At 37.0% G+C, this 17,550-nt stretch overlaps 1 protein-coding gene across 5 annotated transcripts; it reads right to left on the bottom strand.

Annotated features, from left to right (window-relative positions):
* Positions 1-2,019: 2,019 nt before the first annotated feature.
* mboat1 (membrane bound O-acyltransferase domain containing 1) lies at positions 2,020-16,468 on the bottom strand. Of its 5 annotated transcripts, none has more exons than XM_077526422.1 (13): positions 16,107-16,467; positions 14,575-14,720; positions 14,289-14,366; positions 10,788-10,883; positions 9,144-9,199; positions 8,979-9,033; positions 7,940-8,132; positions 6,822-7,014; positions 6,539-6,642; positions 6,372-6,436; positions 5,157-5,289; positions 4,930-5,081; positions 2,020-3,143 (listed from the first exon to the last, which is right to left on the bottom strand). In XM_077526422.1, exons 1-13 carry the CDS (start codon positions 16,197-16,199, stop codon positions 3,017-3,019), a joined length of 1,491 nt encoding a protein of 496 aa, XP_077382548.1. In that variant the 5' UTR covers positions 16,200-16,467; the 3' UTR covers positions 2,020-3,016. The 5 variants fall into 5 exon arrangements, with proteins under 5 accessions (XP_077382548.1, XP_077382552.1, XP_077382553.1 ...); XM_077526426.1 differs by having other exon boundaries at positions 14,575-14,655; positions 16,107-16,466; XM_077526427.1 differs by lacking the exon at positions 16,107-16,467 and adding an exon at positions 15,821-16,093 and having other exon boundaries at positions 14,512-14,720.
* Between the last annotated feature and the right edge of the window lie 1,082 nt (positions 16,469-17,550).

Raw genomic sequence — 17,550 nt, 5'->3', positions numbered from 1 at the left:
TATTGGCAAAACTCGTTCTCCTATTATCATGTGATCAAATCCCAGAGCCAGATAAACAATTATTCCATTACAAAAGATCACAATGTTCACTTTTGAATTTATAACATGTTTATTATTGTAGACATTTCTAATAGTTGGTGCCTCTCATATAGATAATATTCAATAAATATTGGAAATAACTACTATGTACCTGTTTTGAAGATGAAAATGAGCAAAGTGTGGCATCTGCATTCCTAAAATGTATTTGATCATATTTACTTTTTGAAATGTTGTACTTGCGTTAACTCTTATCTGCAGACTTATGAAATTATATACGTTTTCGCCCTCGAGATTCTACATACTCGCTTTCATTGTGTTTTAGCTGCTTTACATTTTTTCTCTTAAAAAAAAAAAAAGTATTTAGTTAAAGCTGTTTATTTGTCAGTTGATGTCCCAAAGGAAATGAAGTTTTTTTTTTTTTTTGACCACACAGGCAGCGCATGCGTTCAATCATTTCTGCACTTTGCTGCATAAACAATCGACTGGATGAAGTTACAAGAAGACAAAAGATGGCAAATTCAAACTGTTTTTAGCGTCCTCGATGTGATGCGATATGAATGGAATATGAAATGAACAAAGCACACTAAGATGGATGACAATGACAAGTTTGTTAAATGATAAAGATGTCATTTGTTTTATTCATGTTTAACTTTATTTTTCATGTAGTACTTGATATCTTATTTGTAGAGAAACAACTTATATGACTGCAAGAAGCACTATAAAATAGGAACTATGAGGTCGACACACACAACTTGATGGTATTAAATAACTGTTCTTTATTTTATGATAGTTCTTGTTGGTTGGTTGTCATGACGACTGTTATTTGGTGGGAGGTTTGGAAATGCATGTACCGGACTGTATTCCTTTATTTCTTGTTTAGTTTCTTTTTGAACTTGAGAAGTGGTTACAAAGCCGCATGCTAATGCCAGCATGGGTGTAAAAAAAAAAAAAAGGATTTGTAGGTGTTATTTTTCATTTGATCTGCTTTTATTAATAAACATTCACTTGGACTGGACAGTCTTTGTTTGCCATAACGCGGAAGTGATTTGGTTTATGCAAACCCAGGTGTATTATACCTCCGACCACTAAGAGGCAGTGTGTTCCTGAGCCGGATGCGGACGGGGAGGAGAGAAGCAATTTTTGACGAGTTAATGTTTGGGCGTTGATGTTGTTACTTTTGGTTTGCTGATAAATTAGACTTTGTAACCAGATATTAAACGTGTCGGAGCCATTTCGTACCTTTTGGTGGTTTCTTCCTGTGTGGGTGTTTGTGTTGTATACGTAATCAACGTCCACCCACACGTTTTACTATCACGATGATTGGCGGTGTCACAACTCACCAGTGGGAGTGGTCTGTCTCGTTATTAAGTGGTCTCACCTGTGGCGTGGGTGTCTGTCATTGATCACCTGGTGGGGTGAGCTGGGGAAGGAACTTTTTGTTGACCGCATCGAACAAATCTATATTGGAATAAGCACAAGAATCAACTTGGAACCGTCAAGTACAATCAGGAGAAACGTCGCTTCTTCTTGAAGGTACCTTGTTTGGCAAAATAAGTGCATGCTGGTGATTATCGCAGTGTTGTGGATTGAAATTGAAGATAGTAAATTTGATGAGCTATAAGAAAACGGAGCGCGTCAGCAAGGTTTTAACTGCCCATGTTAGCCTGCCGTGGCGTCGCTAACAACGAGACGCCGCAATAAAACGTTTAAAGCGGAAGAGAATTCTTTTAAAGCCTTTTACAAGAAGTCAACATTATTTAACAACCGGTGACCACAACTTGTAGTCCCTAAAACAAGACTTCGGTTATTGTTTATTTTTGTACGCAGTCATTAATGGCCGCTGAGCTCTGGCTTGACGCATGCGCAAACGCATACAAAGCTGCAGGGACTCGCAGTCTTGTTAGGAAAAACGCAAGTCAGATGTGTTTCTATTACATATATTTATTATTTATACTTGTTTAAAATACTTACATCCCAAAATTCAAGTTGTCAGGAAGCTTTATTGGTTACATTTTACCAAAAAAAAAAAAAAAAGTATGTACAATATAGTAATAAAAAAAAATAGAACAAGCACATACACACTCAAATTATATTTGATTTCAAAACTTCAAAATCACAATGCTCACATTGGATCGATCCAATCATATTGACTCTTATTTTTCCAGTGACAAAGTAAAAACACACCAAATCGGGCTCAACTCCTTTCGGCAACATTTTTGGTCCCAACACTGACATTAAAAAAAAAAAAAAATGTTAGAAGTAAATAAATAGGAGCAATTTCTGCCATTTTAATTAATACAACATAAATCTGTGTAAACATTTGTGAATTTACCTGCGCTTCTATCTTCAGAACGACACCTTTTACCCTCATACAAACATTCATTTGAATATATTCAAAAGTGGGACAATGGCGAGATTGTAAACTTTCTCACAAATACGACATTCGTTGTGCCGTTTCTATTTGAAAGTCCAAATACGGAAACAAACATGCCACACGGGATGTTTTGAATTCCTTGTTCACATCCCATTAGAACGCCGACGCAAAATGATAATAGTAACACAACACCCAGTGCACCCTGCCATAAACAATAGTCATAACGTTTTTTTTTGTTTTGGTTTCTTTCTTTTAAATGAATGACACACGCTTCCATACAGGGGAGTGTCTTGGTAACAGTGGATGACGTAACTCCAGCCACACAACAACAACAACAACCTTTTTGTGTGCCATCACAGCCACAGTGCGCATATTTGTGCTCCTTGTGAGAACGTCTTGTGCTATTTGAGTCGAGCATGTGTGTGTCTTTATTGTCCCACTCGTCCTGGCCTGAAATCCCGCCCAGAAAGGGAGCCTCCAGTCTCGTCCACACACTCTTTGTCAATAAAGAACTTCTGTTGGCAGAATTGGCGACAAAATCTTGGCCCGTGATGCCCGTTCAGCGACCAGATTGTCTTTAAAACATCATTTTAAATGTACACGCTACTGTACTTTCCCGTTTTTGTCTCGCCTCGAGGAGACTTCGGCGTGTTTTGTGGTGGTAGTTGGAGTGGGACGCAGGACGATGGCGGCCAGGATGCTGAGGACGTGCACGTGGAAGTACATGGAGCTGGAACACGGCAACAATCGGTGTCACAACTCAACTTTATTCATAAAGCGCTTTAAGAACAGGCATTGCTGTATACAAAGTGCAGTACATAAATATTGATTTTGCAGTAAAGAATAAGTTAACAAAACAAGAACAGAGCAAACATTTTGAAGTGCAAATACAATTTTTTTTTTTTTTTTTTTTTTTTTTACAAGTAAAAACATTTTACATCAGTAAATAAATAAGAAGTAGGCGAGTGAATAAAGAGATAAATAAATAGTTGCGAACAATATGTATTTTCCCCTCTTCATTATGTTTTTTACATTTATTTTTATTTTATTTTTTTCTTGTAAGAAACTCAGCACGCCGAAAGGCGACCCGCCAGGCTTCCTGTTCTGTCTCCCCCTGCTGGTCATTGTTGTTTTCATGTTTTTTTTTTTGTGGGCAGGTTTTAAAGTCATCTCAATCTAAAATCGTTAGATCGTTTTCAGATGACGTTTTAATGTGGTTGTTATTGCTACAACAGTTGCTGAACTGTAAAAAAAAAAAAAGAAAAAAAAAAGTAATAATACTTCGAAAAAAAACTAGTAAAGTTCTTTTTCACTCAGAAATTCTAAGTAAATTTACCAAGGAGAGTTCTGAGTACATTTTACCAGTTTAACTCTTTGACCGCCAAATACGTTTAATGGCGTATGCTAAAATCCTAATGAATGCCACCATAAACGTTAATTGCCGTTTATTAAGGTTTTTTTTGTTTGTTTTTTGTTTTTGTTTTTTTGGGCAGTGCAATGTCTTGTTCAGCGCTGCCTTGTGCATTGTGGTTGTGAAATCCCGAAACATCCACTAACTATGGCCAGCAGATGGCAGCACTGTATATCTTTTCAATCAAATTACGTGTCCATGACGAATCTGATGAACTCGGAACGTTTTCAACGATGACGTGAATGATCAAAGTCTTTGTCACTTTAAATCTAATTTCACAGAGTGTTACTAAAAAAAAATATTAGTGTCAAAGTCACTGTTGTGCAAAAAAATGTAGCTCCACAAAAAAACTTGTTTTCTCTATTTTTTTTTCTATTTTCTATTTTTGGTTATGCCACTCAAATTACCTATTTTCAGAGGAGTAAAAATGCTGAAAATCAGCTGGCACTGTCGGGTTTTTTTTGTTTTGTTTTTTGATAACGTTTGGCAGTCAGTTTAAAAAAAAAAAAAAAAAAAAAAAAACTTGCTCAAGCACTGAGGAATGAACTCATGACCTTCAGCTTGGGAAAAAGGCAATCTACCACCTGAGCCATGCCACTCTTGCTGTTTTATATTACACCATTGTACTGCATATTGCATGTGTGGATTCCGCCTGGCACCATCAGTATACTAACACACAGCAGGAGCGGCATGGCTCAGGTGGTAGAGTGGCTTTCTCCCAACCTGAAGGTTGTGTGCTTAGTTCAGGGATGGGCAATCTCGGCCTTCGAGGGCCGGTGTCCCTGCAGGTTTTCGATGTTTCCGTTTTCCAACACAAGCTGATTCCAATCAACGGGATCGTTATCAGTCTTGTGCAGAGCTTGCTGATGAGCTGATCATATATCAGCTGTGTTGGAAAACGGAAACATCGAAAACCTGCAGGGACACCGGCCCTCGAGGGCCGAGATTGCCCATCCCTGGCTTAGTTCCTCAACCCTTGAGTAGCTTTGTGAAAAACTTGACTTTTTTTTTTTTTTTCAAATAAATACTCGTTTTGTTGTTGTTTTCCCCCCAAGATGAATAAAAGGTCAAAATAATAATAATAATAATAATGAATTGCAGGTACCTGTAGTAGGCCATGGTGTGTTCGACTGACAATAGCAGAAAGGGCATGAAAGTGTAGCCAATGGCCATCTGAGTGGACGCCCACGTCAAGATGTCGTAAGCCAGCTTCCAACCTCGGGAGGCCACGAAGTGTTGCCGCAACGATTTTCGAACCTTGTGGACAAAAATGGATGGAAATGCAAACGAGTAGGATTTTGGAAATTTTTGTTCTGAATTTAGGCAACTCACAGCTCGTGCCGCCGTGGTGACCAAGATGGCGGTGAGGAAGGAGAAGTAGTATCCCGGGTAAAGGCCGTGCCACAGGGCCGATAAGATGAAGGTGAGGGCCATCGGGTGACGCGGCGCTCGCTCGTGACACACCCTCAACGGTGGCGGGAAAACACAGCAGGGTCAAAACTAGCAACGTCGTATTCCGTCAAAACTTTTCAACTTGTCAACAGACATCACAGCTCAGATTTCACTCCGCTCCATTTTTACATTTAATATAAATATTAAAAACAAATGCGTAGAAATAAGTAATTGTGACATGAAAAAAAAAAGAATCAGACTTTGTGTTTTTATTTTAATGCAACTTAAAACTAATTTAATGCCCGTGTTGTACTGTACACACACACATGCATATACCATATATGCATGTTTTTATTAATCATAATTGATTTTCCATAGTTAATTTGAGATTATTTTTTTTCATACTCATTAAGATAAAAGTGGACAAATATGGTTACCAAATGGTTGTATCTTTTACTTATTTGATACAGTAATTTTATAGTAATTTGTTTATTTATTTGAAGTTTGAAAAGATAAACTAAGCAGTCAAAGATTTATGTTGAGGTAATTTTCTGTTACTAGATGGCATTAGTGTTTTATGTTGTACATTGGTGACAGAAACGGTACTTTTTTTCCCTTTTCAAATTCAGAGCAATTAGTATTTGGAACATGAAACGATTTAAGCCGTTTTCTTCATTGTAAGTTAAAACTAGACGGCAGTCAACACATACATATTTTTTTTTTATCACATTTATTATTGCTAAATTGTGCTGTTGCATGTAAAATAAAGCATAAAAAATGTTTTTACATCAACTGTATTGATAAAATTTTAACGCCCCAAGACAATTTTATTTAATGCTTTTTAAAAGCAATTAAAGGCCTTAATTTTCCGCAAAATCCATTTAATAAGTTTTAATGCTTTTTAATAACCTGTGGAGATCCTTTACATGGTTTGAGTGAACATTTTGTTGGTTTGAAATATTCAATGTTTAATTCATTTTTTGTTTTATAGTACATTTGTGAGTAAAGTGTGACAATCTTCGTTTGTCTCAAAGCATGTGACAAAGGTTGATTTAAAAATAAATAAATCTGTTTACATCGTCTGTGCATCACAGATTTCACCGATCACGAGTGATTATGGAAGCATCCCACATGATTATTAATAAGTGTATTTACATTTTAAGCCAATCTCCAGTTTTGATGTTCCAGTTGTCGATGAAAGTCTTGAAGCTGGTCGCTGTCTTGGGGGGGGAAAAAAAAAAAAAAAAAAAATGAAATTGATGATTTATTGAAATCTGCCCCCCCCACGCGCGAACTGCAGGACTGAAAGACGCGGAAGGTACCTCAACTCCGACGATGTCCACGTTGCTCAGGAGGTTCCAGGAAGCTTTTCCATTTGCATCCATGCCGGAGAAACCAAAACCGGCAGCGTTGTTGATGGACTCGCCTGACGTGACGGAACAACAAAAAGATCAATCATTTTATTTAGTGGACAATAACCCGAGGACAAGTTTGTCTTTGAACAACATCGGAAATGAACCTAAAATTCAAAACAAACGGCTCACAAGGCTGGATTAAAAAAAAAAAAAAAAAAAGCCATTGTGGCAACTCAACTATGTTGCTCACCGAGTTTCCAAGCAAAGTAGAATTTGGGTCTTGCAGCTTGCATGGAAAAGACAGCGTAGGTGAGGCGGGTGATGAAGGAGGCGCGGCTGACAAAGTGTGGGTGGAAGTTGTAATTTATTGGCAGCAGTGGCGTGATGATGAAGAAGAGGAGCAGGCAGCCGCAGCACACCAACAACTTTTGACACACGGCGTTCTGCGGAGATCAACGCAACGCAACGCAACGCGCGCGCAAGGAAAACAGGATGAACTTGCGGTTTGAAAACACAAACAAATAGCATCCAGTCAAGAAATATGAGAGCAGAGCCTTATCATTTATTGATTGAATTGACATTTACATCTATTTATTTATTTTTGTATTTATTTCCACATTTATTTTTAGATTTATTTTTATTTTTGAATTTCATTTTTGCATTTACTTTTACTTATTTATATATATTTATTTTTGTATTTATTTCCACATTTATTTTTATTTTTGAATTTCATTTTTGCATTTACTTTTACTTATTTATATATATTTATTTTTGTATTTATTTCCACATTTATTTTTAGATTTATTTTTATTTTTGAATTTCATTTTTGCATTTACTTTTACTTATTTATATATATTTATTTTTGTATTTATTTCCACATTTATTTTTAATTTATTTTTATTTTTGAATTTCATTTTTGCATTTACTTTTACTTATTTATATATATTTATTTTTGTATTTATTTCCACATTTATTTTTAGATTTATTTTTATTTTTGAATTTCATTTTTGCATTTACTTTTACTTATTTATATATATTTATTTATTTTTGTATTTATTTCCATTTATGTTTATTTATTTTTGAATTGTATTTGTTTTTATTTTCACTTTTATGAATTTATTTGTTTATTCGTTTAATTATTTTTGTAATTTTGGTCCTCCATAGCATCGAAAATGTTTGTGTTGACTTAATTACAACCTAAAATGGGAGTTTAGAAAACATTTGACTGAGGGGGTTAAATAAATCCTCAAAATTTTCTCTGGCTTTGGTGAGTCATTTTCCTCCCCCGACGCATTTTTCTCTCACTTCTGAGAGTTTGCGATTTGTGACGAAGGAGAGTGAGAATGGAAGATGAAAGTCGAATCTTACTCGAGGCGACGGCTGTGGAAATTTCTGGTGGCCGTTGCTGCCGTTGCAGGAGGCGACGCGTGGCCTGAGCCTGCCGCTGATGTGCGTGCCCTCGATGAATTCGATGTAGTCTTTGTAGTTGTTGCACGGGCCCACCAGCACGCTCAGGAAGTTGAGATTGTAACTCAGGTACTCGAGGAGAGACGGTCGCACGCTGCACACAGAGCAGGAAAAAAAAAAAAAAAAAAAAAAAAAAAGAGGACGTGAGTGCTTCAGGTGGAAAAAAAAAAAATCAAAACATTTTCTCAGGCATGTCATTTGGTTTCAAACAATTCTCTGGTGAAAATGGAATTTCTAATACATGATCAAACTGATGATTGAACATTGTGATGAATTTTAGAGGACATGATCCACAACAAAAAAACCTTTTAAATAGAGATAATCCCCAAACACATGATTGTAATAATGACAACAATCAAAAATGTTTGTTCTGAATGCATGCATGGAACATGTTTTGAATGATGTATTGTTCACGTAGACTTTCCCATGCAAAATGATGCATATTTTCTCAACATGCTATATTTACATGACCAAACTATTTATTCACCGTGGCTGCTTGTCCTTGTGCTTCTTAGCTAAAGGGAGCGAGAAAGTCATTTATTCTAAAAAAAAAAGAAAAAAAAGTTCAGAAATGAGTTGAAAAAATCATCTTTTGCCTAGATTTAGTTCAATGCCGTTTAAATTCAAAGGAGTTGCGGGTCTGCAATAAAAATGTTGGGACAGAATTGGAAACGGCCGGGAATGTTGCCGATGGCAAAACGTGTATCTTGGTGCTCTAAAGCCTTTGGCTATTCAAAATATGAATCAGCACTGCTTGATGTGGCGATGTCGCAAATAACGGCCCATGACATGCACAGGAGCTTTCACACCCCGTTTACGACTCGTTTATATGTTGGCAGGCTTAGTGAAAAGAACGTAACGCAACTCTTCCCCACCAAAATGATCCTGCCACCGTTGTAAAATGATTTTTTTTGCATGCAGTAACCATATGCCAACTTACGTTACTGCCAGTTGCTTCTGTTCTGAGGTCAGTTCTTCAGCTTTTTTACACATGCCTGGAATGACAAGTTTTATGATATTATTTTCAAACTTGACATAGTTCAACATCCCACAATCAGCCAGCTCATTTAATCCCACTACAAAACACGTTTTCATGTTTTCTTACCGTCATGGAGCTGGAACGCGAGTGAGGTAATCTTCTGGGTGACTATCATCAGTGGCCTGAGCAGAAAATATGATTTGATAGTGTACGTGTGACAAATATGACAAACCCCAAAAAATACCTGTATTTACTATTGTGCTATTTAAGCAGTTCAAATATTTATGCAGCATTAATATATAGATATTCGGGCTGAAAGCCGATGTGACCACTGCGGACTGTTACTCAGAATGATGAGCCATTGAAAGCAAGATGGAGGATCAGAGGGATGCCCAGGCAAAGAAAATCTGATGTGTTCAAATAGGAGTGCGCTGTAGTTACACACGTTGAAATCATCTTTGTCATTCGCCATCATCATCTGCTCAAAGGGGATATTATCAACCATAAACAGTTCTTGACATTAATATGTTATATGTGGCCTAACCATTTGAAAGATGACATTCTGATTAATATCACATTTGTGGAATAAGAATGACGCAGCAAAATCCAGCCGTTTTTATCCATCTCAGGGGGCGGCCATTTTGCTGTCAACTGAAGATGACATCACAGTTGCTCGGCGTTTCTATGACCAATCACAGCTCACCTGTTTTCTGAAGCTGAGCTGTGATTGGTTGTTACCTGAGCAACTGCGATGTCATTTACACTCGACAGCAAGTTGCAAAATGGCCGCCTTCTGATATTGATTTAAAAAAAAAAAACACTGGATTTTGCTGCTTAACTCATCATATTCCACTAACACAATATTAACCCGAATGCCGTGTTTAGACTAGTGGGGCTACATAGAACATTATTGTCAAGAATTCACCCTTTGAAACTGCCTCAATGCTGAGCGCAGTTCTGGTTGCTTTTCCCTAAAGTCATGTGGAGTGATGGGAGGCAGCCAACAAATTTATCACTATGAGGACTTGGCGGACTAAAGAAAGTCAGCCGACTTACATTTACAAGTGTAGCTGTGCTCACTTTTCTCTACTCATGTCCACAAAAACTACTGCTAGCAACACCAGCGCGACTTTGACTTCATGAGACTTGACAAGTCTTGCCTGTTTACAAATGACACACTTAATGTGTCATTTGCTTTTTTTTTTTTTTTTTTTTTTTTTTTAATACATGTGGCATACGTCAGAGCTTGTCAAAGGACTACTCTCAAACATACGGCGCCTCCACATCAGTATGCAAAAATTCATTCTCCACTCCGAGAAACACGATTTCAGACCGCAGGTGTGACTTTGTGGAGTGAAGAGGTCATCTCATCAAGCAATATCTCAGAGGTCGACCCGAAGATGATTACATACATATATATTTTTGGCTCAATCGATAACAAGAGAATGGCAAAATGATTGCAACTCAGAGATAAAAAAAAAAAAAAATGCCGGAGAATGTTCTCATTCATCCATGTCGTGTTCTCAGCATGTTGACTCGATCGTATCAGGAGTGTTATCGAAGAAGATTGGACTTTCTGATAGGAACTAGTCCAGTTGTGATTGGCTATGATCACTTTGAAGGTCAATTATGATTTTTTATTTTTTATTTTTTTGCCCATATGTGACATAGTGCTGTGCAATTAATCGAAATTCAATTACAATTTCACTTATTAAACTCCACAATTACCAAATCATCAGTAAAAATGTGTCAAAAACGAAGTTTTCTCACCCGGAGAAGTCGGTGGACAGAATTTCATATTTAAAGATCAAGACTCTGCTCACGTGGCACGCGGTCAGGTAGCCCATCGCCATCACCATGGAATACCTTTCGGGACAAAAGAAAGATGTTGTTGTGACCATCATCTTCTTACCATCTTTGATGACGTGAGCGAGACAACGTGGCCACAAATAATTGCAGCTCAAATGAGCAAAAGCTTCCAACAAAAACCTCAAGATTACAAAGGTCGTTTAAATTCAAACAAATATTGACCATGTGTTCCTGAAAAAATATGACTTTATGGTGAATGCGCACTGGACCTGTGCAAAGATACGCATAATTTAGTATGTTCACCGTAAGATGGAACACAGTTTGCGCAGTCAAGAGTGAACAAGTGCAGAACAATCTCAAATCAGCCCACAAATATCTCCTCCTCCATCCACAAAAGGGTCATAAAAAAAACTGGACCCGACTTGTTTGGTCTCATTCCTAAAATATGAATATGTGTGTAAAGCCCAACACGCATTGTAAAAGGAGCTGCAAAGAGTTTTACAACATACGCGCAAATTCAACGGGATTGCTTGTCAGTCCGACTTTTTCAAACTTTCAGTCAACAGTTTCTTCACTCGGGCTGCGTTTCAACAGGGCGAGACTATCCAGAGCACTGGAATGTGTTTTTGTGTCAATCAATGAACTACTTGGCCACTATCGTGACATGATGTATGATTGACGAATTTGCCGCGGTTGCATGATTGCTCTCCCGCCCGTCCGTCTGTCTGTCTGATGCCCGGCAGACTGGTCAGTCTGGTTGAGAGACCGCACTTAGCCAGTTAGAAACAAAAGAGCTCATTCTATCCGAAACGGATCTCGACTACAAACTTGCATTCCTTTAGACCTGCATAGCTGTGATTTTTTTTTTTTTTTTTTTCTCATGACTTCTGCTTTAAAACAGAGGAGGACATATGCAGTCATACATTTCTCAAATAAATTTGTTATTTAACTACATTAAGTGCAATTTCTGTAGAAATTGCGTGGGAATGCTGAAAGCTGAATGCTAAGATTTGAATGCATGTGCAATGCTTATGAAGTAATTTGAGAGATTAATTATGAAATTATGATCTGCTGGTTACTGGACAATGCACTTTACCAACTGGACCACTTTAAGTGATACTTAGAAAAAGATTCATGTCTGTCACATTCAAAATGAATGGGGAAAAAGTTGATATGACAAGTTCAATTGTGCAAATACTGTAAGTAAAGTGGAATCAGATCATATGCAGTGTATATACCCTGGGAGGCTTGAATTTTTGAAGCTAGTTGAAATTTGAACAGTATAAATTGGAAGTATTGTGTGGGAGTTGTTACGCGGCAAAAAAAAGTGTGGAGGATAAAAAGGCTTCAGCATTCCCACAACTAGTTTTGGAGGATTTACACATTATTCTAAGTTACTCTAGCTTTTCCGATCACTACACTACTCAACTCAGCTCAACTTTTTTTTTTAATAAAGCTCTTTAACAAGTAAGTAACAAGTTGTTGTTGTTTTTTTAAAGGAAAAACATTTTGCATCAGTAAATTAAAGACGTAGGTGAGTGAATAAAGAGAGAAATAAATGCATAAATAAGTAGACTAAACAACAAACTCATACAATATGCACACAGGAAACACACAAACATGTAACTCCTCCCAAGTCAAGTAGCTTTGCAAGTGGAGCAGTGGGTGTGTGTTCGAGAAAAACGTCTCTTCTCATCGCTTGCCAATGAAACAAATTCCAGGGAAGATAAATTCAATTTAGCGCTTCAAAACGACAAAACAAAGTGGTGCCTAAAGCTGCTTGGGTGTGAATACGAGTTTCGATTTTGTACATCCGAAATGTTTGTACAAATGGAATCAAGAAGGAATGCTGAATACACATAAATTGAATTTATATTCAGTGTTAAGTATCAAAATAATGACGTACTCGTCCATATTGGACATTTTCGACGAGCTCGAAATATATTTGAATTCCCTTTAAAATGATATACAGTCAAATACATGGATGTACCTAAAAATTTGGTACATATTCAATGTTGAAAGGTAGAATTCCCTAGTTTCAAATGTCCAGAGCAACCAGTACCTAGTAGAAAAAATGTTAAAACTGATCAGAAAGTCAATTCCAATAGCAGGCAAGGCCATCGTCCGAGATTTTAACGCTTGAAACGTTTTAGAAGTTTGACCTCTCAACAGATGAAATCGGCCTCAACTGTGAAGATCACATTCAGCTTATAATTCATCTTCTGAGGCATCAGCCAAAGTTTTGCTTATTTTATTGTTGCTCCTTGCGCCATTTTCTTGTTTAAATTGGGTCATGATACCGCAGTGGGAAATTTGAATGAATAATTTTGCGTAATTATTTGCAATTTGGTGTGGCCTGTGACAAGTAAGTTTATTGATGACATCATTGATGTTATGTATGAAATGCTTTTGATCACATAAAGAAAATGAAAATGTTATGACGGTTCAACAGAGTTTTCAGTTCCCCCCCACAATAAATCACCACCACCAGCACATTTCACCAGAGCGGGTCACATTTATTGTCAGCTCAAGTCTCATTTAGGTACGGCACGAGAACCACTTAATACCAGCTGTCTTTTTTTTTTTTTTTTTTTTTTTTTTTTTATGGTTACGTGAAGTCTAACCAGCAAGACTTGCGGAGTTGCATAAACAAGTACCGGTACAGTAATTGCTTGCAATTAAATCATTAAAAGTGAATCTAAGGAAGAGGTGAGTTATGCACGGAGGAGGAGCCGCCGCCTCCAAAAAGGGGGAAAAAAAACAAAAAACATTTAACTCTCTTAAAGTGCATTGTGCTTATAAATAAATTCTTTTATTTATTTATTTATTTTTTAATCCAACAGGACAACATGAGTAGCTGGTCTGTTCTAAAAATAGCTGACCAGTACAATAGAAGAAGAATATGAACATTTATTTGTTTGTTTGTTTATTTGAACTTAATATAGTATGCATATCTTCTCCACCAAATGTTAACTCTTTGTTCCTGATGTAAATACCTATTTAAATGGGATTCAAAATTTTTTGCGGTAACTGTTATGAGAGTTATCTATAACAAAGGCAGGTTTATTATTTATTCTGATTAGTACTTTTTTAATGCATATTTTTGTACTTAACTATTTTCAAGGCAACATGTTTATTTATTTATTTTTATGTTTGAGTTAAAAAGAATGCCCAAGAATGAAATGTTCAAAGGAACCAAAATATAAATAATGATCATTTAATAATCAGTTATGTTACGTTCCACTTTTGGAGAACCGTCAACAACACATATTAGTGAGGGGATATTCATAGTATGACAAAAAAAAAATATAAATCTAAAATTCCAAAACAGATAAGCAAAAAATTGTTTTTTTTATATTACATCTTGTGCTGAATTGATAAGAATCTACAAACACAAAAAAAGGCACCAAATGTGTCTAATTAAAATGAAAGTAACTCACAAACAAAAGTAAACCGATTTACCTGTGCACATTGCTGATGTCAGTTTGGATGATGAGAAGGTAGTTTGCAAGCACCATTAACAGAAGGTGGGCGGAGTACCTGCAAAGAAGGACACGCGTCATAAGAGCGACAGTTCATCAACACCTGCGCTGCTTCCTGAAGAACTTAAAGGTCAATTGCACTGGACTAGTGGCAGGAAGAGGAAGTACATGTAGGTCAACTGTTAGGGATAGTCGAAACATACAGTATGAACTTGTTTCCGGTTCAAGCGAGCATGAGCATGTTGCGGAGGATCCTAATAGCGTACCATCCGAAGCAGAAGATGATGAAGGTGACGCCGAGCAGGGTGGCCACTGCGTGCCTCGCCAGGGGGCTGCTCTGTTCAGGGCTGAGGTAGAGACGAAACCAGAAGGCAGACAACAGAGCAAACAGCTGACACGCCACAAAGTTCACCTGAGTGACACATATGTTGTTGTTGTTTTAAATGGTATGCTTGAAGAATGTTTACACTGTGGCATTTCTTTATTATTGTAATCACTTCATACTAAATTACTGTATGTGGAGAAAAAAAAAATAGTGGTCGGACGAATATGTGCAATATGATAACGGAACGTATGGTCTTCCACATGGTTTAATTTGGGGCCTTTGCAGTTACCAGTAAACCTTATAACTACAGTGCTAACTTAAATTCATTTATGCATACATTTATTCATTTACAGTTGTGCTCATGTTTACATATGCTGGCATAATGTATTAATATATAGGGCAATTTGGGGGAACAGCATGACTGAACTGGGACCACCTCATTATTTTTTTTTACTTACTTCTATGTTTTGTTTAATTGCTGTGCTATTCGAAATGACTTAGAGCAGGCGTGTTCAAACTTTTTCCTCTGAGGGCCACATACAGAAAAATAGAAAGCTGCAAGGGCCACTTAGATTTTTTTTTAAGTTACTTATTAACACATTCATTGCCAGACCAGCAAAAAAAATAAATGTATATTTGACGTCTTTTTCCGTCAATGGCAGTGAATGAGTTAAACATGGTAAAAATCAATGAAGCAATTATAAATTGTTACTTATTGAAAACTGCTAACAGTCACAAGGCAAATAGTGACCCCTGTGTGCCATTATAATAGATACGCCTCTCCACTGAGCAGCAGCTGAATCCCAACTGGACACAACAAGAACAATCGGTAGCAAACTGACCACACTTAAGAACCATTAATTTAATGTGATGTTTTCACAAATTGGACCTTGACACTAAGCAACAAGTGGATGAAACTATTTTTTATTTCTGAAACTGAATTATTAGCTGCAAATTTGTGTCTTTGTGTAGCTAGAAATGTTTAATTAACCCTCTTTTTTTCTTTTTTTTCTTTTTTTTTTATAAACATTGAAAACGTATTTTTAGTATTTGCCGTGGGCCGCCAAAAAATGTATGGCGGGCCGCAAATGGCCCCGGGGCCGTAGTTTGGACACCACTGATTTAGCGTTTCATTTGATTCCCATTAAAAATGAATATGTTATGCCTAATCCCTCGCGTTTTCTTGCCTGTTTCGAAGGTGCGATACACCAGAGCATCCACCTGTTGTCATTCATTCAGCAGAAACGACTTCCTGTGAACTGCGAGTATATCAGCTTTGTTCAGATTTCACACAGAATACGTCAATTTGTGAGCAAGCGAAGAGTAGACAAAACTTTACGTCAGTATTGCGTTCATATTTTTGTGACATGTTTGTTTGTTGGTGCGAGATTATGTGCGGTAAATCACGACAACGCGTGTTTCTAAACAAGTGACTGGGAAAAAAAAAAGTACTGTCGTAGTTCGTGTTCTTACCACCGTAATGGGAAATCCAAAATATTCACTGACAGGCAGCAGCCACTGAGAACCAGTAGTTTGAAACACATTGTCCACGAGCTCGCCCATCATAAACAACTTGTGTCTATACAACGCCGTCCTTTGTTTGTCCTTTTTTCTTTTTTGCCCTTTTTAAACGAGGCAGGAACTACCTGGGTTAACTGAAATACATCGCTCCTTCAATAGTAGATCCCGTGACAAGTCAAACCAGTTCACAGTCCGGTATCCTCCTGCTCCTTCCTCCTTCACCGCCCTTCACTCATTCACTCCTCAACTCCAACTGGCATGTTGCTGCTGCTGCTGCTGCTGCTGCTGGAATGTGACAGCAGCACAATGAAGATGAGCGCCACTTCCGCTTATTTCTTCAAAAATAAAAGTCAGCTCTTTCAAATTGTAAGTGTATCAGGACTGTTGCTAGTCAATTTCCTGTTTTTAAAATACTTCTTTACCGTGACGAAACTAACAAGCGCCCTCAATAAAATTCACCAGATGAAATCAACTAACATCTCTCGGAATTTTTATTTTATTTTATTTTATTTTATTTTATTTTATTTTATTTTATTTTATTTTATTTTATTTTATTTTATTTTATTTTATTTTAAGTCGTTCAGAAAAACGACATGTTTTAGAAACGGTAATATGAAAGAAAAAAAAAAACGTCATTTGTAATTTCTCACAATAAAAAAAAAATATATATATATAGATAGCATGACTTGATTTAGAGGAGTTTGTATTGTTTAGTAAGTAAGTGGTAACACAACCAGCCTGAATTAATGTTAAATGTATTTATCATTCATGAGGCAAATATACAGTATAAATAATGTTGTAAAACAATATTTAGTGAACATCCATCCATCCATTTTCTTGACTGCTTATTCCTCACAAGGGTCGCGGGGGGTGCTGGAGCCTTGTCCATAGCTGGAGAGTTGTCCATAGTGAGCTCATTCCGTCCACATGAAATAAGATAATGTTCTTTTCTTAGCAGTTAGTCAGCTTCTATCTCACACACTGATTTCATAGCTAACCGGTGATCAATAGTCAACAATGGCCGACGCCATTTTGCATACTGCCATGGGGACATTCATTCATATCATACTGTAAGATGCATAATGACACAACCATCTGTTAATTTTTCAGTAATTCTCAAAGTTGCCTTTTACGATTTGATCCTGATTGTACTATATGAGTGTGTTGGGCAAGGTCGGTACAGTATATGTGTGCATTTTTATTTCATGCAACACTGTGACTGGATTGTATGATAATGACTTCTTTGGCCTTGTTGAATGTACGCGGAGGTGTGGCCAAAATCGCTCGGCTGCTGATATATGGTCAATTTAAATATGTACTTGCTGTTTGTGTAGAATGTGGGACTTTTACATATGTGGGTCTCAGTTTCAAAAGCGTACCAAACGGAAAATTAATT

The sequence above is a fragment of the Festucalex cinctus genome, chromosome 7 (assembly GCF_051991245.1).
Source record: "Festucalex cinctus isolate MCC-2025b chromosome 7, RoL_Fcin_1.0, whole genome shotgun sequence".
In the NCBI taxonomy this organism is placed as follows: Eukaryota; Metazoa; Chordata; class Actinopteri; order Syngnathiformes; family Syngnathidae; genus Festucalex; species Festucalex cinctus.
Note: the sequence above shows the minus strand (reverse complement) of the source record. Positions and strands in the feature narration are given on the sequence as shown.

Coding starts and splice junctions, on each gene's coding strand:
- mboat1 (XM_077526422.1), bottom strand. CDS start 16,199: ATGATGGGCGAGCTCGTGGACAATGTGTTTCAAACTACTGGTTCTCAG. Junction 9,034..9,143: donor CGCGTTCCAGCTCCATGACG/GTAAGAAAACAT, acceptor TTGTCATTCCAG/GCATGTGTAAAAAAGCTGAA. Junction 3,144..4,929: donor CACACCATGGCCTACTACAG/GTACCTGCAATT, acceptor GCCGTGTTCCAG/CTCCATGTACTTCCACGTGC.